The sequence below is a fragment of the Zerene cesonia genome, chromosome 20 (genome assembly GCF_012273895.1).
Source record: "Zerene cesonia ecotype Mississippi chromosome 20, Zerene_cesonia_1.1, whole genome shotgun sequence".
NCBI classification, from domain to species: Eukaryota; Metazoa; Arthropoda; class Insecta; order Lepidoptera; family Pieridae; genus Zerene; species Zerene cesonia.
This window is the reverse complement of record NC_052121.1, coordinates 3,685,260-3,712,724: the sequence shown is the minus strand read 5'-3', so window position 1 is coordinate 3,712,724 and position 27,465 is coordinate 3,685,260. Positions and strand designations below refer to the sequence as shown.

The 27,465-nt window shown below is 34.3% G+C and overlaps 2 protein-coding genes across 2 annotated transcripts; both read left to right on the top strand.

Annotated features, from left to right (window-relative positions):
* The first annotated feature begins 428 nt into the window (after positions 1-428).
* On the top strand, positions 429-27,462 carry LOC119835262 (rotatin-like). Its single transcript, XM_038359984.1, has 31 exons — positions 429-592; positions 703-890; positions 994-1,190; positions 1,533-1,637; positions 1,761-1,956; positions 2,431-2,568; positions 2,906-3,118; positions 3,452-3,621; positions 4,005-4,212; positions 4,410-4,871; positions 4,937-5,081; positions 5,382-5,531; positions 5,894-6,018; positions 6,318-6,538; positions 6,868-7,004; positions 7,481-7,693; positions 8,226-8,472; positions 9,130-9,302; positions 10,596-10,865; positions 11,466-11,686; positions 12,558-12,702; positions 13,048-13,178; positions 19,831-19,945; positions 20,436-20,658; positions 22,410-22,576; positions 23,187-23,351; positions 23,553-23,813; positions 24,738-24,916; positions 25,449-25,650; positions 26,185-26,354; positions 26,999-27,462. The coding sequence occupies exons 1-31, from the start codon at positions 550-552 to the stop codon at positions 27,212-27,214; spliced, it is 5,796 nt and encodes a 1,931-aa protein (XP_038215912.1). The 5' UTR covers positions 429-549; the 3' UTR covers positions 27,215-27,462.
* LOC119835259 (cytochrome P450 6a2-like) lies at positions 15,685-18,369 on the top strand. Its single transcript, XM_038359978.1, has 2 exons — positions 15,685-17,148; positions 17,713-18,369. The coding sequence occupies exons 1-2, from the start codon at positions 15,834-15,836 to the stop codon at positions 17,874-17,876; spliced, it is 1,479 nt and encodes a 492-aa protein (XP_038215906.1). The 5' UTR covers positions 15,685-15,833; the 3' UTR covers positions 17,877-18,369.
* Positions 27,463-27,465: the final 3 nt, after the last annotated feature.

Genomic DNA, 27,465 nt, shown 5'->3' with positions numbered 1-27,465 from the left:
TTACAGATTTGTTTTGCCATTGAATAATCAAAAATAATCTATATCCAAATAATTAAAGAAAGTTCTGTATGTGGAAGTCAATCACGCTTCGGCACGAATTGGGCCAGCTTGCACCGGGGAAGTAACTCACCCCCTCCAAGGCTTTTGCCTGCTATTATTTCACTCCGGTTGCAGGCTATTAATTCTTTCCGTATCCTATACCCGTTAAAAACGGGTATAGGATACAGCTTATTTGCAGAGGTCTGAGCTTCTACGAATGTTCATGGGTGGTTGTGATCGTTTACCATTAGGCGAATCACCAACTCAGTTGCCCGCTATGGCATAAAAAAAATATTATTTTTTTTTTTCTGTATAGATTTGAAGCCGATTTTTAACGTAGGTATTTTTTACGGAATCAGGCCTTGTTTTGTGGCACTGACAATATTATTATTTTTTATGTCAAACGGTAGCATGACGGTTGCCGGTATATTTGTTTACATCTAAACGTTTTATCATTGCATTTTGTGTGATTATTATTGTAATTATAAAGCATTTGTAATTTTATGGAGTATGGAATCAAACGAAGTATTGGCTACCTATATAAAAAAACTACGTTAGTTATCGCCGATTTATAAATATTATTAGATAAAACATTTCTGATTATGGCTTATGGCTATAGTTACTTATTTCTTTTTCATACTTACACAGATTTATGAATTACAGGTCACCCTTTAAAAGAAATACGTGAACGCTCACTGCAATTACTAATAGCTAAATTGCAGCTTGGATGGGAATTAAATGATGAATTGGTTTTAAACAGAGAAATTCTTGAAGCATTACTAGATTGGTTTAACGTTCATCAACCTTCAATGCAACAAGAATCTTTAGAATTATTACTGAAAATGATCAAGGTTGATTTTTCATATAGCTTTATCCTAGAATTTTATATTCTATTTACAGACTTTTATTGCATATTTCTGGCTCATTCTTTATGTATGACTTCTAATTTTCTAGACTAGTGGAGGAAGTTATGCTGTAAGAGAGTATGGTGTACAAACCTTAATTGAAAAGCTGCATTCGATAAAATCAAAGTTAAAGGATAATGCTCTTGAAGTTTATTGTGATATTATAGAGACTGTTAAATTTTTACATACAGTAGAATCTCATGAAGATGTTAATGTTCCAAGACTTGATATTCCATCTAGCAGAAGGTATATAATTATTTTCAGAATTTTTATATTGTTTAGTTTTTGAAATAAATAGAACCTGCGAGTATAGTTAAGTATAGGTGGTATCATAATTTATCATATAAATTATACAGAATGACGTCCACTAAAGCTACTTGGGGTAGATGTTTCACATTAAGAGAAAAGGCCTTGTTGGTACTGGGAAAGCCATTCTAAGTGCATACACTATGTAAATATAAGTTAAGGTTTGCTGAATACACACTGAGGGTTTAATAACATTATTATTATAAAATTTTACCTTTAAATAAAAATAAATATTATAATATTATTATAAAATTTTACTTTTTTAAAATTTCTGATTTGCAGTTCTGAAAATGGTGGATACTTTCAAGACTTCTTGCAGAATACTGATAAGCAACTGGCGGAAGACCATAATGATGCATCCAAAAATTCCATGAATGAGTATAAGATGTAAGTTTAATAAAAGAAAAACATTATAAAATTTTTATTTTGTTTATTCAGCTGACTATAAGATGCTTTAATTTGGAGATTAAAATTATGTATTGAAATATAAAGGAAAATAATTTATTTCAGAAAACAATCTAAAGGGTTCAACGTTTTTTTATTTCCATGGGTTGAACTCAGTCCGTCAGATTTTAAAACAATTGTCCTCATTGAGGATTCACTGAAGCTTGTGAAATCTACAAGAAGATGTTGCAGATTTATTAGGGATGTGTTTTTGTGTGACTTCCCTCCAGAAATATTTTTGAACAGACCATCTATTGTGAAGGTGAGAAAAAATCAGATTTTAAAATAATTCCACACAGTTTTACTTTGAAGTTAAACATGTCATCAATTATTTGATATTTGCTTGCCATTAATAGTTTATCAAAGAATTAATGGCAAGCTGCGCACCGCAGTTTCATCCGCGTAAGTCTGTATCCTGTACGAATATCTGGATAAAAAGTACCATACTCAAACTAACTTGTTTGATTGCCTGTAAGTTATTCCAGTTCAGCTAACTAGAACCAAATTTCATTGCAATCGGTTCAGTAGTTTTTGCGTGAAAGAGCAACAAACACACACATATCCTTACAAACTTTCGCATTTATAACTTTTTATCCCGATATTCCAACGGGATTCAGACTTATGCCAGTGAAACCACAAGGCGCAGCTAGTAGGACATAAGAATATACAGTTTTTGCTTCAGTATCAGTTCTATCAAATTTCTAGGAAAATTACAGAATATTACCAATATTTTCAGGCATTATTAAGCATATCTGATAGTCAGTTTGGCAGTTCCCCAGGGGAAGCATTAAATGTGTTACTGTGTATAACAAAAGCATTAAACAAGAGATTAAAACAGCTCTTTTCATCAGATTTAGTTTGCGAATCAATGAAGGTAAATTTTTAATTAATTGTTTTCAGTGTAATACATATATTCATATCCTTGATATGTATGTGCATGTTAAGTTTTTATCAATTTTTTGTTTAAATTAGTTGGAAGCATGTTTATATATGAGTTTGAATATTTTTCTTAATATATATTAGGCAGGCTATAGAGCTTGTGATCCACCTGATGGTAAGCAATCATCACTACACATTAAATTAGTATTTTGTCAAATAATTTACATGTATAAAGCCTCAATGTATTTGCTGAATGTGACCGAGTGATATTCATTTTAATTGATAATATAAATCAATATTTATTAATATTAAAAAAATACATAAAATTTCAGGCGAATCACGATAACAGGGAATCCTATGATGGCGTTAATGCAGAACTTGAACAGATTGTTGGCAAAACAAATACTCCCATAGAAGATACATTAGCAGCATTACGGCAATTACCAGCACCAATATATGCATTGGATACTGCTCATGCTGTTTTGTGTATTATGATGAAGAGCGTCACGCACATAGACTCTGAAAATAAGGAATCATTGGCTATGGTATGTAATTTTTTGTATATTGATCTCTTATTCTACAAATCCTCTATTTGTATCAATCAATCTTGTGTAGATTTACCTTTACTTATAGTATAAATGCTAATTTGTGGTTGTTTGTGTTGTGTGGTTTGTGTTGTATTTTGTTTAATTTCTTTCTTTCGCGTCGCAACTGAGCGATTTTGTATCTGATATAATTGTTCTGTCTGGAAATAGTATTTAATAATAATAGACTAGAGAGTTATATTGGATACTTTTACAATGGTGATAAATATAATATTCCCATGGTAATTTTCTTTATCTACGCGGAATACGAATTATAGTTTGAATTTCTTACAGAAGGATTTGAACACATGTCTGTCTTTGATAGAAGCTTTAGTAGAATTTTTACTAGAATGTGTGGATGAAAACTTTTGGATATCTGATCATAATTCTAAGACACAAAGAGACATAGCCCACAAAAGTTGCATGACGATGAGAATGCTGGGTGATCTATTGCTGAAATATCAGTAAGTACATAAACTCACAATTTTAACGATTGTATAAACCATACTCAAACTCACTTGTTTGATAAATTGATTTATTTTAAAATGTGCGCACTTTTGATAAAAACGTACACATAAGTTACTGCTCATTGATAAGAAAATAATTCACAATGCGTTGTAGAAAGTCGCAATCAAAGAGTCGAAATGCGAAGTTCCTATCGTGGTTCTATTGAAAACGCTCACAATACATAGTGGCAATGAAGAAATGCGACGACGCGTTCTGAGCATTACCAATATTCGTAAATCATAACGCGATAGACAGGCTTTGAAAATTTAAGCTCTTTAAATATAGTACATTAATGATATTTTGGAAATTGCTTATTTTATTCCCTCTTATTTTTTTCCAGAAGCTCATATCAGTTAGATCCAGAGCGCATTCAACATAGACTAGCACAATTTCGATTAATCAATTGTGCTGTAATGCTTTTGAACTGGGCTCGGAAATCTGCGCTACCCCCTACTTCTCTCCTTGCGTCGTTACAAAATGGTCTCTTGGATCCAGGGATTGATATATTTTATCCTGAACTCAACGAAAAAATTGCTGCAGTATTACAGGTTGAATTAATTTAATCCTATATCTTTATAAATATATACAGCTGAGGTGTTTGTTTTAGTATGCAAATTGTTTGAGTTTGACATGATAGTTTTTATTCTGGATATTCCTTGTTGTCTATCGTTTCTGGAAAGCTTGTAACTTATAATATTCAGCTTTGCTGTATGGAAGTTATTTAATAATTTTAATGGTATTCCAGAACGCAAAATCTTCAGTCGATCAAGAATTCAAGAGCAAATATCGAGAATTAAATAAGCTTTTCAATAGTATGGATCATGCAAAAGAATTCATAAAATTGAATAGTACCCGCTACAATAAGGACATATTGAATTGCATTAAAAAGTCACTCCCCATTTTACAAATTCACACAAATGAAAATTTTTTATATGACATTTCAAATATTATTGTCTCAAAAGGAAAGGATTTAAACTTCGATGAAAGTGATTGGGCTGAAGCTAGAAGTATAGCATTATATTTGATGGCTCATACCATAGATTGGGTACGAGTGACGTATTATAAGATTTTAGCCAATATGGTGAAGTCTGTATTAATGAGTGATGAACCAAATGGGTCTAATGAAGAAAAAAAATTGACTTTGTTGAGTGATGTTAGCGTATTGACCGAAATATGCTGTCACGCTTTATCATCTACGAATAGACAGGTATGTTAATTTGGAATTATTCTTTCATTTTATGAAAATCTTAATAAAAATATGTTTTTTTTTAGGTGGAAGAAAGCGCGTCGGAAATTATGCTATATTTGCTAAGGGGCCGACTTGTTCTTAGCGAAAGTTGTTGGTGGCGACTCTTAGCTAGCTTATTGCCCGTACTTCCTCTCTTGCATGTTTATGCGGCGCATGATACACAGCTAGGTAGGTTATGCAATAAATATACAAATAAGAAATCAAAACATTTATGTGTTATTTTTTTACAATGTTTTTTTGTAATGTTGGTTAACATGATTAATGTTGAAGTTATATACAAACCACATACATGACAATATAATCCGTACTGATATTATTAATTCGAAATCAATAATTCTTTAAAGAAAGTTTTTTCGTGACATCATCAATGTCAATGAAATAAAGTTGTTCCTGATGAAATTAACTTTTCTTCATTAAAAAATCCTTGGGGAAAACGTAAATTTTTATATGATCATACAAAATTTTCAGGTAAAGCAATATGCAAATCACTAGAGGTCGATATAGCGGAGTGCATGGGCGTGTCCGCCGCGGAAACGGTGTGGGGTCTTGTGAGACTGTTGTTCGTTAAATGCCCCGCAGTGCAGCTGGATGCTGCGCATTCTTTATGTGATATATTGGGTTAGTATATCATACATTTTTATATATATAAATTCACTAGCTTTTCGCTCGCGGCTTCGACCGCGTAGTCAATGGAAAACCCGCACAGTTCCCGTGCGATTTCTCATCTCTCACACGATCTTGGTAATAAATTTCATTCTAATCAGGTAAGAAGTTTGGGTGTAAAGAGGCGACAGACAGGAAGAGTTACTTTCGTATTGTATTTTTATTATTCACAGGTATTAAAATTCTCTTCAACTCAGTGCCTGTCGAACGTTGTTTATATTATAACTGAAATTATTAAACAGAACAATTTAAATAATTGATGAACTAAAATGCATGCATATAAAGTTCACTTTCATATTATTTTATCTTTCTTTTAGACGATGATAAATATTTACCACCTAAAGAGACTTTACGCACTGATATTTTGGTAAACGCTCTGCGGCGGGTTGAAGTCCAAGACTTCAATGTAGATTATAATAGTTCTCCTACAAAGATGACGCAGGTAAGCAATTAAATTAATTAATAAATTTGAATTTTATAAATCATTAACACACACATACATGCATAAGAATGTTAATAATAAACATAAATAGGACAGATTTGGTCGGATTGATTGTTGCGATTTTAATCACAAACTACTCAACTGGTTTAAAGATATTTGACTATTAGAAAGTTTCCTTGTAACATAGGTTATTTTTCCGTTTATATTTAAAACCTTTGTGACGATTTCCCATATATTTACGAGTGTTAACATGAGACAATTCTGAGAGATAAATTAATCAATCAACTATTCCTTTCCAGACGACTGGATTAATCCAAGTTTTGGATGTACTAAAACAAGATCTGGTGTTAGACGAAGATGGTTTTGATTTCGTGGCCGACTCTCGAATGACCCATCCAACTTTGGAACCGTCATTGCGACGCAGCACCTTACAACAGCTGGCAGTTATGATGCGTCAGCAAGACTTGCACGATGCGTTTATTCGTTATGATGGTCTCAAACTTATTGTTGCGTTACTGAGGTAAGATTAGAAAAACACTTTTTTTTTTAATCTACATTTTGATCAGCTCCATACATGTAAAATAATTAAAATTATACAAAAAATATAAACTACAAACCGTTTAGTAAACGTAACATTTTATAACAATCAGTTGAAACTCTTGTCTAAACTTATGTGTATAATTCACATCTGTGTAATCGAATCATTCCGAGATTAAGCTACGAGTATAAGGGATGCGATATATTACGAACTATATTTGATAATAGTTGAATATTATATTCATTTTAAACTAAAAAAAAAACTGTTCAGTTCATAATTTTTTTTTGTACAAGTTGCATTTCGTATTTCAGGATGTCACTTACCGTGGAAGACTATCTTGCATTTCCAGAATGCGCGCTAAGTTGCGTGTCCATCATAAACAGCGTGTGTTTCGTGGCGAGACACAGCCTATCGAAGATGTCTGACCTGCCATTGTTTTTAATTAGAGGTGAGTTCATTTATTGTTTATTGTAGATTTAGATGGAATAACGCAGTATAAACGATTCTAAGTGTATAAAATGAAAAAAAAAAGTTTTTCCTCTTCATTGTAAATAGTGGTTAATGTATATAATAGATGTATAAAAAGTACCGTTTTATAGCAATTTAAAAAACTAGAAGCAATATGTGTGTAGCTATAGGTTTTTTAATAGAGCTCTAGAGCCTAATAACAACGTTAATAAAACTCATGCACTTGAAATTGGAACAGCAATCCTTACAAATGAGTTCTTTGTTCAACCAATTCCAACGATAACAGCATAGCAATATCTGTGCATGTGCTATCTCTGTTACCGTTAACATTTGAATTTGGAAAGTTAAAATTTATTTATATTTTAACTTATTAGTCATTCTACTCACACTACAGCTATATTACCATTGCACTTTCAATTTTAAATTTGGAACGTATAAATGATTTGTTTGTTTTAGCAATTCTCGTGTTCCCCGCCAACGACAGCAACGTGGCAATGTCTGCGCAAGTGTTAGCGCTACTCTCGTGGGCGGGGTTCGTGCTGCAGGAGTTGGACGCGGCGCGACGTCGCGTGCCCGCGCTGCCGCTCAGTGTAACGGAACGCACGTCAGTGCCGTTCGCGGTCAATAGCTATTGGCACACTAGTCCCAATGCGGAACACGCTTCTGTGGGTTAGTGTCTTTACATATTATTAAACATATGTATTATATTATCAGTATTTTATTTGTTAAGACTTTGTACTGTAATTGTAAACGGACTAGATATTCCTTGCACTATATGTATATAATAAATTTTGTTCCGTAATTATTTGGATGTAAGAGTGAATAGAAAAAATTTAATATCACTGACTTTTTTCCAAACTACGTTTGACTTGAACTGCACGTTGAATCTACGTTTGACACATAGTGAAGATATTATTTCTCAATAGTTTAGTTCGATGATTTCTACTATTCTTTTTAATGCGTTTGCTAGGAAAAGGAGTTGGTTGGAGTTGGTCGCCTGATAAACATTTGTAGAGACTAAATGCGTGTGTAAATGCATTGCCAACTTAAGTGCATACGTATGTCTATAAATATAGTATTTCCCACTTAGTTGTTATTAGTAAAGACATTGCTAAGTTTTGAATTTTTTTTTTTTTTGAAATTTTTGCTAGTTTTGAAATGAAGCATTATATTATGGGGTATATTCCCATGAATGTTCTAGAGTGGCTTCTCACCGATCCAACATGGCGGTCGTCGATCCGCGTGCGCTGGTGGTGGGTGCTGTCCGGGGGCAATGCGAGCCGCGGCTCCCCACACTTGGCCCAACCGAGGGATGCCCAACCAAGTATCCAAGATCTGGAGATGTTGCGCTCAGCGTGTGTAGACTATTCATGCGCTAAGGGCCTCATGAGGCTGGAGAATGCTACTACTCATATGCAAGTGAAGGAGGCTTTGTATTTGTTGGAAGGGTAAGTTTTTAATAATAAAGAATACATCAAAGTACGGCCTTTTTGCAAATGCAAGTTTAAGCAAAAATGTAAATTGTGATCTTTTGAATGTTAAAATATGTTAATGTTAGTAACGATTCTTTTTAAAAAATATTTCATAACTTTTTTAAACATAAAATAAAAGAAACTTCGGTAAATTTTTACATTAAATATAATGTTATTTTACATACTGAAATAATGTACATACTAGTATTTACCTGTGTTTGATTTTACGCGAGTGTTATACACGGGGATACACCCCGTGACCGCGCTCGCTGTAAACTGTTCGAAACGTCGGGTTAATAATCTAATGAATAAATCGCGCATAAACTTCGTTAAAAAGTCCTTAATTTCTAAATATACATACTAAAAAACGTAATATAGTTGTCATCAAAACATGAAAAATTTTTTGGGTTTCTCTGAAGCTGAACTGTACATTACGATAACTACACTCTTTTGACTAAATCTCTTTTCTTTCAAATATTTTACTGAAGTTCGTATTTAATCTTCACATAGATATTTAAATTTTATTGTGGTAGGTTGTTTCATTAAAATATAGCATGTGGATATGGATAGATAATGTAAGATATAAAAGGTATCAAAATCTTAACCAATATTACAAATGATTTTTAATTTCAGCTATGCCCATCTAATGACTTCTTCGACGGTATGTCCAAAGGAGTTTGGTAACTTAAAATGGCAGAATATGAGGCGATTCTTGTCAGCCCCACCAGCATCTGCCCGAGATACAGATTTATTATTAAGTCTTTTGCATTTTATAATTACTTATATGGATCATGTTCCGAAAGATGGTAAGTTTATTATTATTATAGTTACTCCACTTTTGGTTTAAATTTTCGACGATTTATTATGTACATTGAAATGTTTAAAATTTTGTAATTAATAGGCTTTTTATCATAGGTGCAATAATTGTTGTGAATGAAATCATTAAGTTTAACACAGAATAGCGAATAATAATAATCTAATATATAAAATTCTCGTGTCACAGTTTTCGTTGCCATACTCCTCCGAAACGGCTTGACCGATTTTGATGAAATTTTTTGTGCTTATCCGGTATCTATGAGAATCGGCCAACATCTATATATAAGAGTAAGGCAGAACATCGTTTGCCGGGTGCAGCTAGTAATAATATATATTTACTTAGCGCTTGCCATATTATAAGTATACATATAACTGGTAAAGTGATCGATGAAATATAATGAATATGGAATGTTATTGAGATGTCCTATAAATAAAGAAGCTTTTTCACAGGCAGGATGTACTAGCATATTACATTTGTTCAACACGTGCTATCGTTATATCTTATACGTAGGAGTTATAAAATTTAATAATGTTATGAAATATGCACTGGAAAACATTCGGGTTCTTTATCAATTATATCAATGAATCATGAATATGGTAACATTTAAAGATAAAAATAATAATTGAACTGAACGTGACGAGGCAATATTTTAACGTACATAGAATGCTAGTTAAGGCGACTTTATTCGCATAAATCAGATCAGTAAATTGCGAGTAGCTCTAAAAAATTTCAAAAACGTAATTACAGGAATTAGCTATTTATAATAATTTGGTCCGTAATTTTAAAAGCACTATCATAGACTGAATGTGATTAGAAGTAACAAACATTGAAAAAAAAACAAAAGGTGTAGAATTTATCCTTCCAAATGTAAAACAGCTCAAAAGAGATATTATTTTAAATTCCCACTCCTCAATACCAATAACGCAGTTCGAAAATTTAGGCATCTCACCAATGTAGATACGGATAGATTGGTTTATTGTTGCTACTTCCATATCATAATGTCATAAAAGCATTCATGAATAAATGGGACATGAAACTCTATGGAATATTGTCGCTTAAAAACCACAGGACAGTTCTTTGTCAGCATTATTATGATATACATATTGTGTAAAATTCATATGATTTAAAAGTGAAATTACAGAGATTCTTACTGGCTCTTCTCTGTAAGAGTTGCCTGAATCTAAATTTTAAATTTAATTTCATTAAATTACTGTTCATTCGATTAACTACTTAAATTCCGTCAGAGGTTTTTAAATACGAAGCACCGTATTTATACTTTTAGATACAACAATGTCTTGGATAAAATCTTCATTTATCGGAAACGAGGCGACTATAATATCGCTTCTAAGCAGAGACCGACTCTATCCGCAACAGTCGTCGGTAGAAGATATTGAAGTGACGCAATTACGGATTCAAATTGTTAAAGTTCTCTTGCGATGTCTTCTATTGTTGGAAGAGAGTCAAGATTACAGTAGTAGCCAATTGGAAAGCTTGCTTAAAATTCTTTTGTCGTGTTTGGAACGAGTCGATTTGAAGAATTTTCATATGTTAGGTATGTATAAAAAGCCTTCGGCTGATCTATATATGATTAAATCTTTCACTATAAATCTTTCACGTTCGAAGAGACTGAAAAGAAGAAAAAGTAAACAGGCTGTTTGTATTTTAAAATTGATTATATTTGCTTTACCTTTTCCGTAGTGGTTAACGCGGAGCGTAAAACCGAGGAGTCCTTGGTTCGATTCCCGATGGAGAAAAAAAATTCTCCGTCTAGCAGGACACAAAGAGCTGATCATCTATTTGTCGATAAAGAAAATCGATCAGTGAAACAAATGTACATCATCTTCTCCCTAGGGGACTGCCCACTAGGGGACTCGGGACTTCTGGAATTCGGGATTAGTTTAATAAAGCACGCTACAGAACATTTGTGCCTTGTTAAACTAACACTGCCTCGAACATTGTGGCAATCAAGTTAAATAATGTACCTTATGCCACACGTAATTGGAATATTTACGCTATTATATAAATGCATTGTTACTGAGCAGTTGCATACATTGTCTTGGACACTATCGTACTTGTTTATGAGAATTATCAGCACGTCTTTGTGCTACCATTGGATGGTCTTCGCGTGACTAATGCTTTAAGCGTTTTTCAGGATATCTGAATGAGCTAATGCGCTGTATAAGATATGGTTTGCACTCCCGTTATTGTGATATATCAGAAGAAACGTTAATTTATAGTTTGAAGATGATGAGTCGCGTTTTGAGCGGGTGTGCCTCGGGTGGGGGGAGGAAGGGCAGGGCTTGCAGGTTGGACGCCATGTTGGCTTTGATGGTAGTGCTGAAGAAAGTTCGAGAACAAAAGATACCCGTACAAGTGAGTATGTTTAAATGCAGTATTTACGATGTTCGAATATTTGATTTTTTTTTGGTTAGGAACCCAATAAAATATCTGTTTTGCTTTTAACGGCTTAGAACTGTTTTTCTATCAGACCAAGACTCATGAAAGTTTATTGTGATTTTAAGGAATTTGTTTGATAATGTGATCGTTATCATAACGCGCAAAAAAAACATATACCTCATATCATTTTCTGATAAGATAAGTAGTTTGTGTCAGACAAGAAATATAAAATCTAAGCATAGATCGTAGATAGTATAGAAGGTTCAAATAGGACAAATATTTTGAATATTTTATATTATTGAAGGTGGACATAGATTGATCTTTTTATCTAATGAAATATGTTTTGCCTTATGTTACTATGTATGTATACTAATTAATATAAAGTTTTCAAATATTACAATTTGTCGTCTATTTCTTGGTGAATAAATGTTAATATTCTAAATATATTGCATTGTTTTTTAATACTGAACATTATCATAAATAACGGAATATGCCATATAACGGTGAATTTGCGTCACTGTTTATTAAGTATCCTTTTCATTACTTCTCCCAGTCCATTCTTCTATCCCTGTCGTCAAACCTTTCCATCTTTTGCCTCTTTAAAGCGGGCAAACGCATTTGCAGCTGCCCTCTACCTCTACAATTGTTCAGGTTACCGCTCATGGCGGTTCGCCTGATAGTAAGCGATCACCACCACCCATGAACATTCGCAGAGGTAGTGCCTCTGCGAATGCGATGCCCGCTTTTAAGGGATAACGAAAGGATTGATGACTGGAAAGAAGGAATGGACTGGGAAGGGTGAGTCGTCGTAAACCTGTGGAATATATGATAAGAGGACGTATGACAGCGTTGGGGCGAACACTGCGACGGGTCGCTAATGCGCGCCGCGGTGCGGTGCGGCGGCGCGCCCGCGCCCGAGCTGCGCGCGGCCGCGTTGCACGTCATGGCCGCGTTCGCGCTGTACGCACAACTCACGCCGCAGTTGCTGCAGTGTGAGTATTGTGTATATTTATATACATGAGTATTGTTCGTGGTTTTTCATATTTTCAGGATGCTGCTTGTAATAAACATAAGGTAGTGGGGGATCAGTGATGAGGACCTCGAACTTAAAATCGATAAGTGGGGGGGTTCGAGACCAGGCGAGCGTGCAAGAAATAAATTAATTTTTTAATTTGTCTACTGTAATACAGTTTGTAATGTCCATGTCTTATTGAGGAAGATTATGAAATACGAAAAATGTATTTGACACATAACATCGCATTTTGAAAAAAAAAAATCTTCAACAAATGTGTCTCTGAGTTTGATATGCATTCATCAATAAAATTATCCATTTCTAGATATCCCAAACGAGTCACTTTGCCGATTTGCCATAGAAGTGTTCTCGCAAAGCGGAGAAGCTAACGTGGTTCGAGCCGCTGCGTTATTGCTCCTGACTGCGGTCACATCTCGTGTTTCACCCATGAATCAAGTAAGAGCCTATTGTTCTCAGCTTTTATTTGGCTTCATTATAGTCATATATTCCTCCGGTTTATGTTTTGCTTTTTGTATTTATACGAATTATGTCACAGTAGCACTTCGCAGTTTGAGATTGCTTTTGATGAAATTATGTATCGTTAATTGGCACTTGATATGGGCAAAATGTCGTTCAAATGTGAATAATTATAATGTAACTATAATAATGTACAATGGATGACGTCAATCGTTACATGATCCTATGTAAAATTAATTGTTGTTAATCAAAAAGCATTGAATCATTTGCATAGTTATTTAGTTGGACGGGTATTAAGATATTTCTTAGAGTAAACGACATATTATTATAGTCTAAAAGGACAGAACCACCTAATGGTCTAGTCAAGCATGTTAGTAGGGCAACTTATAGGTTTTCTGTACTCTGTGTAGTAAAAAATAAACTTGATCTGAATTCCCACGTAGAATTATGAAATGCATCTGTGCATTTAATGGAGAAAAAAAAATGCTATCTGCTAAATTGCTCCGATAAAGAACTCATAAAATAATAAATATGTCCATAATATTATTTTTATCAAGTAATGTTCGAATAAAGCCACTGCTTTATATTCGTTGGATGCGCACCGTCACTTTCGTGAGTAATATTGATTTATCTGTTTTTTGCGTTTCAATATGGAAAGATATTTATAGAACCGAATAACCAGTAATTTATGTGTTCAGAATAATAAATCAGTGAACTTGGAACAACAGGGCTGTTTAAAGCTATCGGAATCCCTAAATAGGATGTTCAGTAATGATCTATAATTTATATGAACCGCAAATGTTCGTGGTCAGAATATAGGGACCGCCTACGTAGGCACGCGATGTGAGATAGTTCGTTATGGGCTCACTTGCGTCATTCGAGAATGTCCGAATTATGCTTATCGTATTGTTCCCATGATTTCCTTCTTTCGTGTAAATATGGATTGAACTAAAATGATATTAAATTTCCCGTTCAGTCGGAATTTTAAATGAAAGGTATTTCTAACTTTTAACTTATGATTTTTATGTAATTGTGAGTAAATAATAAACTCTTTAGTTAGTTAGTATTTTAGCTCATATTCATGTTTTTCTATCTGATTATTGACAACTTTAATATGCTGCGTTTATGATGAGAAATATATACTATAATCTCTACAGCAAAATAAGTCGTGGTAGTTACACCACTTATAACTCAAGAGCGGGTGAACGCATTTGATGAACGCATGATTAAAATTTAACGAATGTCTAGATATTCATAATAACTTAATAATAATTACAAAAAAAAAAACTGAGCTAGTAATCTACAAAGAATAGTAATATTTATTTATTAAACTTAATCTTGAATGAATTTTGACATCCAAAACAGAACCTTCCGTTGTTCTTGGGTGACATCAGTCAAAGAATCAAGTTGTCTCGCAGAATAATATAATCTGTTTAATATGACATAATGTCCACCGATTTAAATGGTGAGTTTAATGGTATGATAGCGGTAGGTAATATACAATATTTGGCATCTAGAATTTTAGTATACCATGAGAAGCGTATAAAATTTCGTCATTACATTTTTTTTAAACCATATGATAACCATAAAAGGCCGAAATCGTATGATGTTAATCGATCATAATAATTTCCAAGGGAGGTCAAACCAATTTTATGTAATAGTTCTTGTACTATTTTTTATAGTCGTTATGTATATAACTTGGCACTTGCCTGTTTTGGCGAATTGATTATTTATTAAGGTTATTCCATAAACGAAATTTTATAGAGGTGAATGTTATGTTTTTAATAAATGTTTTAACATATTTTTTAATATATTCGTATATGTTTTAACATATTATACATTTTATCATAATAAGTTCTCTTATTTTTCATGTTTGAATTTTTTTTTAACGACATTTTTGTCCTCTACTTTTCTTTATATTTTATCGTCCACATTGTAAATGCTATTAAATGTTTATATACTTTATTCAAAAATTCGATTAGAAATCCCCATTTTGTTATATTTCATAATTCAAATCGCTTCTACAAAGAAATTTTAATCGATATTGTTGTTGGTGGTGTACATGGATACATTAAAGGAATATCAGCGAAGAGAATTGCAAGCAGGAAAATTGTGATCGCATTTCACAACACGTTTAGCGCACTTGGGATTTTCCGCAAACATTTCACATTTGTTATAAATGTGGGAACATTACAAAGTTAGTTGCAAATATGTACATTAATACTTTGCATTAAGTCTTAATACATGCGGTATGAATAAGTACTAGGTAGAAGTACAATATTTAAATGTGTTCTATAATTATTCCAATAGTGTTCTATCTTGCATTACCGTAATAATGTGGAATGACTCCTTAAAATTCGTTATGTGGGTATATATTCGAGTCACGGGCCTAGTACGTCAACACAGTGTGGCCTTGGGGCGAGGCAGCGTGAAGCTTATCTTGACGCTCACTAGCGATACCGCTTATTTGGTCTCTGGTCGTCGCCCGCAAGCGGTGTGTGAACAATCCACTAACGTCGACCGGCACGCGTTGTTTTGTTTATGTACGAGCGCATGTTTATTATTCGCGTGGAATTTGAATTAATTACGTTCCCACTTTAACCGACCTTTTAGTTCAAACTACAATCGCGTACGATGTCAGTTTTTGTGTATTTAATAATAATTATAGTGTGTTTATTGCTGCTCTTGACATTTTTTCATTATACCACCAACGGAAGAAAGTATTGGTTGTTGAGGAATGTTCCTTACAGAGAACCATGCCCAATATTTGGAAATTTCGGAGCAACGCTTACAATGAGACGGAGTTACACGAGTATGTTGGAATATTTTTATGAATCCTATAAGAATTACAAATATGTTGGCATTTTTCAAGCCCGAAGACCAACTCTGTGTTTAATAGATATAGATGTTGTAAAAAATGTGTTATCCACAGATTTTCATAGCTTTAGTGATAGAATATCAGTTTCTACAGATACTAAAAGAGAGCCTCTTCTTCGAAATTTGGCCAACATGAGCGGCGCTGAGTGGAAAGCTATGCGACACATAGTTACGCCGACCTTTTCTTCAGCTAAAATGAAAGCGATGTTCCCTTTAATTGCAGAATGTGCTCTTGGTTTTAAATCTGCGCTAGAATTAGAATCGCTTGAAGAAATCAATATTCCTCAACTCATGACTCGATTTACTACAGATGTTATAGGCAGTTGTGCTTTCGGAGTGGATCCAGGATCCATGAAGAATCCAGACTCACCATTTTTAGTTATGTCACAAAAGATGTTTAAAACAGATCGATCGACTATTTTAAAACGATATTGCCGAACATTTTTTCCAAGGTTATTCAAGTTTTTAAACCTTAGAACATATTCAATGGAAGTGGAAGTCTTCTTTACAAATATAATAAGCCAAGTGTTGACAACGCGCCGCACTACGGGAGTACAGAGACATGATTTTTTGCAGCTCATGTTGAACGTACAAAAAACTGAAAAAGAATTCCGCATGACGGATGAGTTGATAACATCGAACTCCTTTATTTTCATGTTGGCGGGGTTAGAAACATCTGCGACTACGTTATCGTTTTGTTTGTATCAACTTGCTAAAGATTTTGATCTGCAAAATAAATTAAGGTCGGAAATAAAGGAATGCTTGGAACGCCATAACGGGTTTAACTATGAAGCGGTATGTGCGATGCACCTCGTTTCTCAAACTGTTTTGGAGACACTTAGATTGCATCCTGCGACACCGTTAACCACGAGACTATGTACTTCGCCATGTACTCTCACTGGAACTGACTTACAACTTAATAAAAGAGATGCTGTCCTCATACCAATATATTGTTTACAAAGAGATCCAAGGTACTTCTCTGATCCAGATAAGTTTAATCCAGAACGCTTTAGTGATGATACTAATCCACAAGCGTTTTTGGCATTCGGAGACGGACCCAGAAGTTGCCCAGGTAAGAGTTTGATGCGTCAAATAATATTGTTTTACGTTGTCCGAAGCGGTACGTCGATGTTTATAAAACTCAGTAGATGAACATGTATTTATTATTGAACTCAAATATGAAACAAGTGTGCGAAAGTTAGCCTTGTGTTTACCTTTGCACGATCTCAAGATATTATTAGTACAATGTTATCTTATTACTGAAATGTATAGATTAATATCTTGACAAGTGATCCGATAGTAAATCAGACATTTTGCTGTTGATAACCGATGATTTACACAATAAAGTTGGTAATACATAGAAAAACTATACAATTTTCAAAAAATACAGCATGGTATACTATTTAAAAAATTGGTATATCAGTAATTTAATGAACACATGACCCACTTTATCTGCCGCATGCATTTGATAGGGTTATCTGTTTCATAACAATGGTATTTTGATTGAACTGACACAAATTTCGTCAAACTTTCCAGTGTGCTTTAGCGTTGTGATTGTAATCATAGTGCATTATACATCCTCTTTCACTTGTGCATGAGATGAATGTAAAAGTATGACATTTTCCTTCTATTTCAGGCGCTCGATTCGGCCAGTTGACTGTCATGGCCGGTCTAACAGGGATTCTTAGCAATTTTATAGTGGAACCATGTTCTAAAACAACATCGAGTATTCAGTATGACCCGCGCAGTGTCATGTTGAAAAATAAAGGAGGAATATGGCTACGGTTTAAAGCACTTTAAGATGGGTTGCCAATACTACATCGCACACGTTTTTCATGCCATACTGTTTTTCTCATCAAACAGTATTGTCACCTAGCCAGTATTTTCTATTAAAATATTTAAAATGTATATAATCTTATACGTAAATGTAAATAAATAATGTAAGAATCTTATCTCATATGTTGAAATATTCCACTTGCAATTATTCAGGTTTTATGCAACTTGATAATTGTGTTTTGTATTGTACTTATTTTCAAATTTAGTTTTTAATCGATATACAAAAATTATGTGAAACAATCACAGCCAACAAATATTATTTGTTTATTCTTAATTATTACATGTATAGATTATAACTTTCAATCTACATTTCCCATGACTGATATTATTCTAGTTTTAAGAATTGTGTTAATTATTAAGTAGTTGATAGCCTTTGATCACTATCTTTTAGCTTTAAATTTCTTCCCTAATTTATTCTTAAGAGGTTTATATTCCAATAAACGAAATGTATTTATGATCGGTGTTATTTTTTTTCCTTTTTAAAAATGTAATGATTGCTTTCTAACATTTGTTCGTTTTTGCTCAAGAAAGACAGCGCAAGGTATATCAGATGCTTAATGTATGCGCTATGACGGGATAACACATAGTTTATCGGTATTTTCACATAGTTCAGACATACGTACATCGTATTTGAGACGTGTGGACCGCCCCGGCGTCGCCCTTGGTACATATTTAACCTATAGCACTCAGGGATCACGTTCATATCCAAGAAAGCAGCAGTGTAAGATTTTTTAAATCAACAACAACACGATAAAACGAAAACACGTCAGTTTTATTTTTAGTATAGATTATGCATATTTTAAATTGCTGAAACAAGTACGAGCTCTCAAAACCTGGACCCTTAAATAATCCAAAATGAATGATGAATTGAATATCAAAGCTTTATTACGTGTATATCTTACTACTAGCTGTTCGCCCCGGCTTCGCCCGTGGTACGTATCCGGGGTAAAAAGTATCCTATAGCACTCGGGTTTAACGTAGCTTCCTTTTGGTGAAAGAAATTTCAAAATCGAACTAGTAGTTTCGGTGCCTTATTTCGTTATATCTATTTCTTAAGGCAATATTCAGAAGAAGCGAGTTGACAATGGATAACATTTAGGTATTCCGAAACAAAAAATCTGAGTTTTAAAAAACATTCCCGACATCTTCGGAGGCATTCCAAGACAAATCGTCGGCCTAGATTCGTTTTTGGAATCCCGTGACATAAAAATATTTTAAGTTTACTTCGCGAATGTAATTTTTATGATATAAATATACTATTTGACGAAATTGATCAATTGATTATTCCGTTAATGTTAATGGTAATGCATATACGTTGGATATTAAATATAGGTTTTGAACTGGAATTTTAATTCTAAGTTTATCTTACGACGTTTGATAAAAAATAGACACACAGTTATTTACATTTGACTTAAGAAATAATTATCTCTTTTGTAGCTAAATAAATATATTGCGTAACTTCACGTTTATATCTGTAATACTCAAATTATTGAATATGTAAATATTATTGTACATTTACAATTACTGGTGGAGTAATGTATAAATATCATACTTTTGTTTTTTTCTATACCATATGCTCTTAAAAGTATATTCGCATACCTGAGTCATCGTTGAGTACCTTTTTGCGTGTCGTTCTAAATAAATAATTGACTATTGTTCTTTCTATTATATTGAAGAGTGTCGGCTATGGTCGTATTATATCGTGTTTAATGCCAATCGTAGTTATTTATTGTTTCTTTTATGAAGCTCGTCCTTGTGTGGTTGCTATTAAGGCATCCATATCAACATTTCAATTATTTAAATTACATTTTAGATAGATTGTTTTTATGTTTTTATGCACAAAAATGTGAAATACTATGTCGTCAAGTTATCTGATCAAGTGACAAAAAAATAAAAATGATAATCTTGTTTCTTACAGTTGCTAGAACAGGAAACACTTCAGACGTTCGAAGATTATAACTTCGTGGAAGAATGCTTGCAAGTTTTGATAGATTTTTGCCATGAGAGTAGTTTTAAAGATAAAAATGTTCTCGGTGAGTATCTTTATATGAGACATGTGTTGTTTGAGTATTGTGATTTTATACGACGTTATCATCAAAATTTATACAAGTAACAGGTTTGGCACATTTGAGATACTGATGCAAATATCATTTGCTCGTATACGGGACGCAATAACAAATGTATTACTATTAAATGTTTGGGAATGAAACACTTTTTTTAGATTTTTCATTTTCCTTCTATTGCGGTATTGGATTTCATGTAGGGTAACCGCAACAAAACATGTTGTGTCACTTTATAGAGTATTCATGTGAGATTACTTAATTAATAAAATAAAATAAATTTATTATATCTATGTTCGATGACGCAATTAGCCTGTTTGCTGATCACCAGAACGAGAAATCACGTGCAAACTCGAACATTTATGTATTCAACGAGGCTGCTTTTGAATCGTCATACGACGTAAAAAATATTTACCGACGCTGCTCAGCGTGCCATCTATTTATTATTTGTCACTACTTCCAGAGCCAAACATGCCGCTAACTCTTCTAGAGCGACGTACAGAGCTGGAAGTACGCGCCCAGAAACATCAAGATGTCCAATTGTCACCCACATACACGTTTCAAAAACCTCCGCCCACAGCTGATATTGTTACGGCGATAGCTGATGTGTTCACAAATGTGATAACATTCAAAAACTGCCCGATACAAGCGTGGAACGAACTGGGGCTATTTAGAGTGATGTTCCGGTGAGTTTTATGCGTGTTAGTTATTTGGGTTGTAAGTTATTATAAGAGCTTAAATTATTTACTAGATGATTGCTAGTTATTGTCCCAGAACTCTTTATTGGCTATGGTTCTTTTATAGAAATGTTAGTAAGAATACGATATCGAAATTTATTTTTGGTATAATTGACGATTTTAGCATTTGTATTGAGCAAGCAGTATCGTTTTTTTAATCTTATACGCTTCTTCTTCTTTTCTCTTTTATGTTTATTTGCCAGTTATCGCAAATCAAACAGTTTTCTATCAACTGACTAATGTTGACTTTATCTTAGACTGGTTTTATTTAAGGTCAAATAAACTAGATAAGAAAAGTAACTGTTTCACCGCACATTAGTATTATTACTAAGATGGTATAAATTGGACTAGCATACGCTTCATGCTAATGTCTTCAGGTCTAATTATTATGTACATAGCTCGTTATAAGATATTCCTTTGTACTTTCAGAAATATAAAATTTTGTTATACTTGGGTATACTTTGAGTGAAATTGTATTATTTTAGACCACTTGATGTTTCGTGAATCTATGCTCTCGCACAATAAAAAGAAAAGTACTAACATAAAATCTCACTAATAGCATAAATGTGAAATTTGTTTGTTTGGATGTTTGTCCGTCAATCACGCTGAAACTAATGAACGGATTTTGATGAAATTTTGTATACAGACATAATATGATGATGATAATATGAGGTGACTTACGTAATAGGATACTCTTTATCCCGATTAAATACTCCCTTGGGATAAAACAGGAATCTTGATATCTGGGCTTAGCCGGGACAAACATCTAGTCTTACGTAAAATCCAATATATATCTCGTAGTAAAAGCCGAAACGGTCTAGACAATGTCACGGTAGTAACAACTAAATAATAGTCAATAGTATAGTAATGATGAGAACGCAGATCCTTGCCAACACGAGATGACGGTTTATAATCTCTCACAGATTAAGCGTTTTGTAAAATTTTAACTACATAATTATATATCACGTTTAATTATATATGTACATACACTAATATAAGAATATGATAACAATTTTCGTATTTATAATATTAGTAAGGATCATTTACGTTTTTCACCTATATTGTATACATATTATATCTCGGGCTTGTTCCTCCCTGAAAATGTTTTAAATTACTCATCAGTAAATATATCCAAAAACACAATTGAACATAAGTCAGTATTACTTATATGATCGGCAATCCTTATATGGTATACCAATACTTATTTAAAGTAAAAATAATATATAATTTTTTTTTTGTATTACATAATTTGTATACATAAACCAGGTAGCTAATGTCATTATAGCAAATGTTAAAATATCAGTTAGTGAAATGGGACATTTCTTACTAATGTTTTAGAAGGCCCATTTCCTTTTCCTTACCCTTCCCAGTCCTTTCATTTATTCGTTTAGTTATTCCTTTCTTAATCTCTTTCCAATCTTTAGTCGGCAATTCATTTGTTTAGACGTAAGGTCTGCAATTGATCTAACGTCTCTCCAAATGTGCATGGGCGGTGGTAGCGCAACCATCAGCGGCCCACCAGCTCCGGTGCCGACGATAACATAAAAAAATACCAATTAAATCGGGATTGAGTTTTGGCGAGCGAATGATACAAGCGTCGTATCCGGAATTAATCGCTTAATGTAAACTAAGCTTTCAACAAAGACATGTGCATTAATACAACAAAATAAGATCATTTAGAAAATCTCGTCATCTCGTAGATGTCTGTGCTGGTCGAGTGGGTCGCGAGCGCAAGTGCACGGAGTCCGCGGCAGCGTCTGCCGCAGTTTGTACGCTGCGACGACGCATAAGTGCGTGCGCGCCGTCTTAGCTTCTACGAAGGACTGTTTATACAATTTGATATCAACACTGACGCCATTCGATTTAGGTATGTTGAAAATGTTATTAATTCATACTTATAAACTATAAGTGAACGTCAGACTATCTTTACACTTTATTGGACATTCTATGATTAAATTTGGCAGAGACGCTTGATCCGATGTAATATAAATAATAATATAGAAAATAATTTGTATAGCAGACTTTGTCATGTAAAATCGTGAAGAATACGAAACCGAAAATAATAAATAAAAATAAGAATGTAATTATATATTATTATATTCTTTTGTTTATTATGTATAATCACTAATCATGACCCAATCAATTGTAATATATTTTAATTTGAAAAATAACAAATTGTTAGTAGTTAGATTTAAAGAAAATTTATTATCAATTCTTTATTCCGTAAGTTAAACCTGTCGATATAATGTTACATAATATGTAACGCTGTGGAAACTCATGTTTTGTGTCTTTGTGCTTGTCTAGAGAATAGCATACTTATGACTAACGAATATAAGTAGCTGTATCAGTCATTACAAGAATAATATAAATAAATTCCTTAAAGTATTTAATCGGCACGATAAAACCGCAATCTTCGAAACCAAGATAACTAGCATTGTTATTGTGTTATGTCATAACAAGCCATTTGTATGTTTCAGCGGAGAATGAGGGGGGAGTGTTTGCGCAGACGCAAGCGATGATTTTGCTCGGATCTCTGATCGTCGACCGCTCCGCTAGCGACACCTTGTGGTGCGAACTGAAGAAAAATGAAGCTTCGGATATGTTTAATATGTTATTACAGTCTTTGGAGAGCGATGATAATGGTATATTTCTTAGTAATCATAATCAGATTTAAAATACTTTAGAATGAAATAATAATATCGCATTAAAAATAAAATTTATTTTCAGCCCAAATAACTCGAGAAATACATTTCAAATAATAATTTTAAATGTTGATAACATTGATACTTTTCATAAATATTTCAAAATGTTCAATTAACAAAAAAAACTTTATTTCATTTCAGAATTACAAGCTGCGGCGATATTCTGTTTAACACAGTTGGCTCAATCAATATCTTGCAAAGATAAATCGAAACAAGAATCTTGCAAAGCGTTTTTAGATAACATAAAGTCACCGAAAGACCCTCCAGAAGATGTACTCTGTGCCGGCGATACGATCAGAAATGCGGATTGTCAACCGGAATACATTGTTGAGGAGCTATGTAAAGTTTTAATGGAATTATATAAAGAGCAATTGGAGGAGAAAAGGTTTTTAGAATGCCAAGGTAATTGTTATTTGAATCAGAAAGTGCTTAGAGCCTAGAGTTATTTTAGGGTAAAAGTATTGGGAAAAGATATATAATAATTGAGTCGAGCTCACTCTGATTTAAGGCGTTAAACTTGGACATTTAATAAACTCGATTTTTCTTGAAATTGCTGTCCCATTCTGAATTAATATTACCTGAGTGGCAGATCTTATTCTTAATGAGGCATATCTGTAATTGTAGAACTTCCTTTCAATATACAATAAGAGTCTTGTTTCTAATAATGCTGCATATTAAGGTTTATCTCACTCCGGATAGATCAGTGTGACAGTTTATGATAATAATCGAACTGTTGACACTTCAATTGATAGCCCTGTTCCATTGATAATGATCGATGTAGTACTTCCGTTACTATTGGATGTACCAATGATAAAAAGTGTGATTTATTTTCTGCTCTGATTATCGGATACTTGACTTTATTTGACTTATAACACTTCATTGGTTATTATGAGTGTACATAACACTTAAAAATACTTTGCTAATTATTTGTCAATACTCCGCATCAATAGTTTCAAATGTTCTTTAATTGTTTGTTTCACAAATCTATTTGAACATCCAAAAATATTATGTCAGTATGATGACAAAGTAAATTAAATATAATATTCGTATATCACTCACATCATAGCGAAGCGTACAGAACCTAAATCCGATAGAACCTAAGTCAGTTCATTCCGCGTTTTTTCGCGTCGATTCGAATGCGTCGATAATTGATGTATCAAACAAATAAACTTTGAAATTACATGTGATTGTTGCTGGTGCACACATGTTCGTGCATAATATTGTTTGTGAAAATGTACCTTCTATAAATGATAAATTTGAATACAGGACATGAATTTAAAAAACGCACATAAAGCTATTTATAACCATATATTTCCAACATTCCAGATGAAACCTGGTCGGCGGTATGTTCGTGTATATCATCCGTACTGTCTGCGAGCGCACGCGCACGGCAGTACGCGGCGCATAGACAATTCCCGCGCTTGTTGGTTGTGACAATGCAGGCTTTTCGGGACAGGCTGTCGTTGCAGGGAAAACCCGTGGATGTTATACGTAATGCTAATAATGTGAGTGTTATAATTTGTTATCGAATAGTAAAATATATTATTCAGTAGTTACATATCTATACTAATATATAACGCTAAAACGCTCGTTTCCTTGAACACGCTTGAACATGAATGTTAGATAACGATGAAATTTGATATACATTTAGTTTGACCCACTAGAAAGGACATTTTTTATATTAGTTTTTGTCCTAGAAATGCAACGGGAACGGGGATGAGATGGATACGAGGATGAGATGGATACGGGGTGAGATGGATACGGGGATGAGATGGATACGGGGATGACCCGAACTGTCTGGTTTGTCTTTAGACTACGCGAGTGATACCGCGGGCAGAAAGCTAGATTTTATTATAATTATATTCCTTCACTTTATTAATTATTCTTTCACACCTGTTATACTACTGTAACAAATGATACAGATATAGTACGTATGGTCACTTTAATAACTCTTGAAAATTAATTTGGGAAAATCAATGTTATACTTACCATTGCGTGGCTGTATCACCGAACCAATTAATTTTCTAATTTCCACAGGAACCCGTATTACATAATCTATATTGGTTACTTACGTTGATGAACTGTGCGATGCTTAACTGTCCTGCATCTAAGGAAAGTTTTGCGGAAGACAATATATGCGTGTCCCTCAACAAGCTGTGGCCGTGGTGCATGATGACCGAGCAACTGAGAGATGCTTTGATACATTTATTGCTTACCTTCACCAATGATTGTCCGAAAGGTAATAGTCTCATACAGTAAGACATATTTCTGGGGAATGAACTGTAGTGGGAAGCATTCATATCCATACTAATTTTAAAATTGTAAAAATTTCTATGTTAATTCGATTGTGATAAAGTTGTTAGAGTTTCAAACTAGATGATGTGTCTGTTCATTTGTATATCATAAATAAGAAATACTTCAATTTTCATTACCAGCCAGTTCTGAAGAAACTTCTTGTACAATGCATGTGTTTTGAGACCACTTTGGCACTACTTTATGTTTTTTTTCAATTTACTTTTTGATTCCTACTTTATTATTGTAAATACCGAAGTAACTCCGTCTGTCTATGTGTGTGTCTGTCTCTTCTTCACGCTTAAACGACTTAATCGGTTTAGATGAAATATAGTACCTACGGTAAATAAGGTGACAGGAAATATGCGGATGAAACCCCCGACCCCGTACCTTCTCGTGTGACCACTTGGACGAAACCGCATTCGGAAGGCTTGTGCTCAGTAAAAGTCTATTTCTTATTCAATGTTTGAAAATATAACAGCGTGGAGCAACATGTGCACGTGCGTGTGCGGGCGCAGCGCGGTGGGGGCGCTGTGCGAGCTGGCGGCGCGCGACGCGGCGCGGCCCCGCGCGCCCGCGCTGCTGCCGCCGCTGCTGCGCGTGCTCACGCGCTGCGCGCCGCACCAGCACTGCCGCACGCTCGTGCTCAAGGTGCCACACGGACTTGCCCTGTAGAAGAATTGTTTTTATTATACTAGCTGCTAACCGCGACTAAGTCTGCGTGGTTATGAAAATCTATCAAGATTAATAAAAATCCATGGTACTGGGGAATAATGCAGCTTTATTTTGGTGAAAGAAATTTCAAAATCGGATTAGTAGGTTTGGAGCCTTTAGGGTAAAAACGAACAAAAAACTTTTCCTTTTTATTACATTGGTGTAGATATGTTCAGGTGCTTGGTGTTTAAGCGAGACTAGAGATAGTGCCTTCTCATATTGCAAAACTAATTATTTGATAAATCTTGTTATCATAGTGATTATGTGTCACTATAACTCATCTTTACATATTATAGAGCTGTAGAAGATTGTTTGTTGTCCTGGTTTCACGCAATATCTATTGAATGGATTTGATTAAACTTTTTTTCTTATATAAATAATATAACTGTTCGTCAAACGAAGTCGCAGGCACAGATGGTAATACAATTTAAAAAAATGTATTCAGGTAAAGCTTGTCCAGTTCCCTCGATTCATAATGTTTGCTTATTAAATTCCCATCGATCTATCAATTGTCCAATTGCAACGTTTTTGCACGAATTAACAATGAAGTATAAAGCATTTACATAATTTGCCGTTTGCAGAGCGACGTGTTGTCGTGTGTGGCGAGGTCGCGTGCGCGCGCGTGCAGCGCGGCGGCGACGGGCGCGTGGGCGCGGCTGTGCGAGGCGCTGGGCGCGCGCGCGGACGGCGCCGCCGCGCTGCTGGCCGCCTGCGCGCGCGCGCCTCCGCCCTGCCTGCTGCCGGCGCTGGCGCACGCCGCGCACCACCACCGCCTGCCGTTCCTGCAGTCGCGTTAGTGTTTTGCTTTATGTCATAGCGGGCGACTGAGCTGGTGGTTCGCATGATGGTGAGTGATCACCACCGCCCGTGAACGTTCGCAGAGGTAGTGGCTCTGAGAATGTGCTACCCGCTTTTTTAGAGGTAAGGGATAAGGAAACGATTGACGACTGGAAAGAAGGAATAGACTGGGAAAGGTGAAAAAAGGAAACGGGCCACCGGCTCCCCCGCTCACCCTACGAAACACAATAGCTATGCTATTATCTTACGC

Bases quoted from the DNA above. Each gene is read 5' to 3' on its own strand.
- LOC119835259 (XM_038359978.1), top strand. From the start codon at position 15,834: ATGTCAGTTTTTGTGTATTTAATAATAATTATAGTGTGTTTATTGCTG. The intron at 17,149-17,712 runs GTAAGAGTTTGA...CTTCTATTTCAG, and splicing joins CGGACCCAGAAGTTGCCCAG to GCGCTCGATTCGGCCAGTTG.
- LOC119835262 (XM_038359984.1), top strand. From the start codon at position 550: ATGGAATCAAACGAAGTATTGGCTACCTATATAAAAAAACTAC. The intron at 1,638-1,760 runs GTAAGTTTAATA...AATTTATTTCAG, and splicing joins TCCATGAATGAGTATAAGAT to AAAACAATCTAAAGGGTTCA. The intron at 2,569-2,905 runs GTAAATTTTTAA...ATAAAATTTCAG, and splicing joins TAGTTTGCGAATCAATGAAG to GCGAATCACGATAACAGGGA.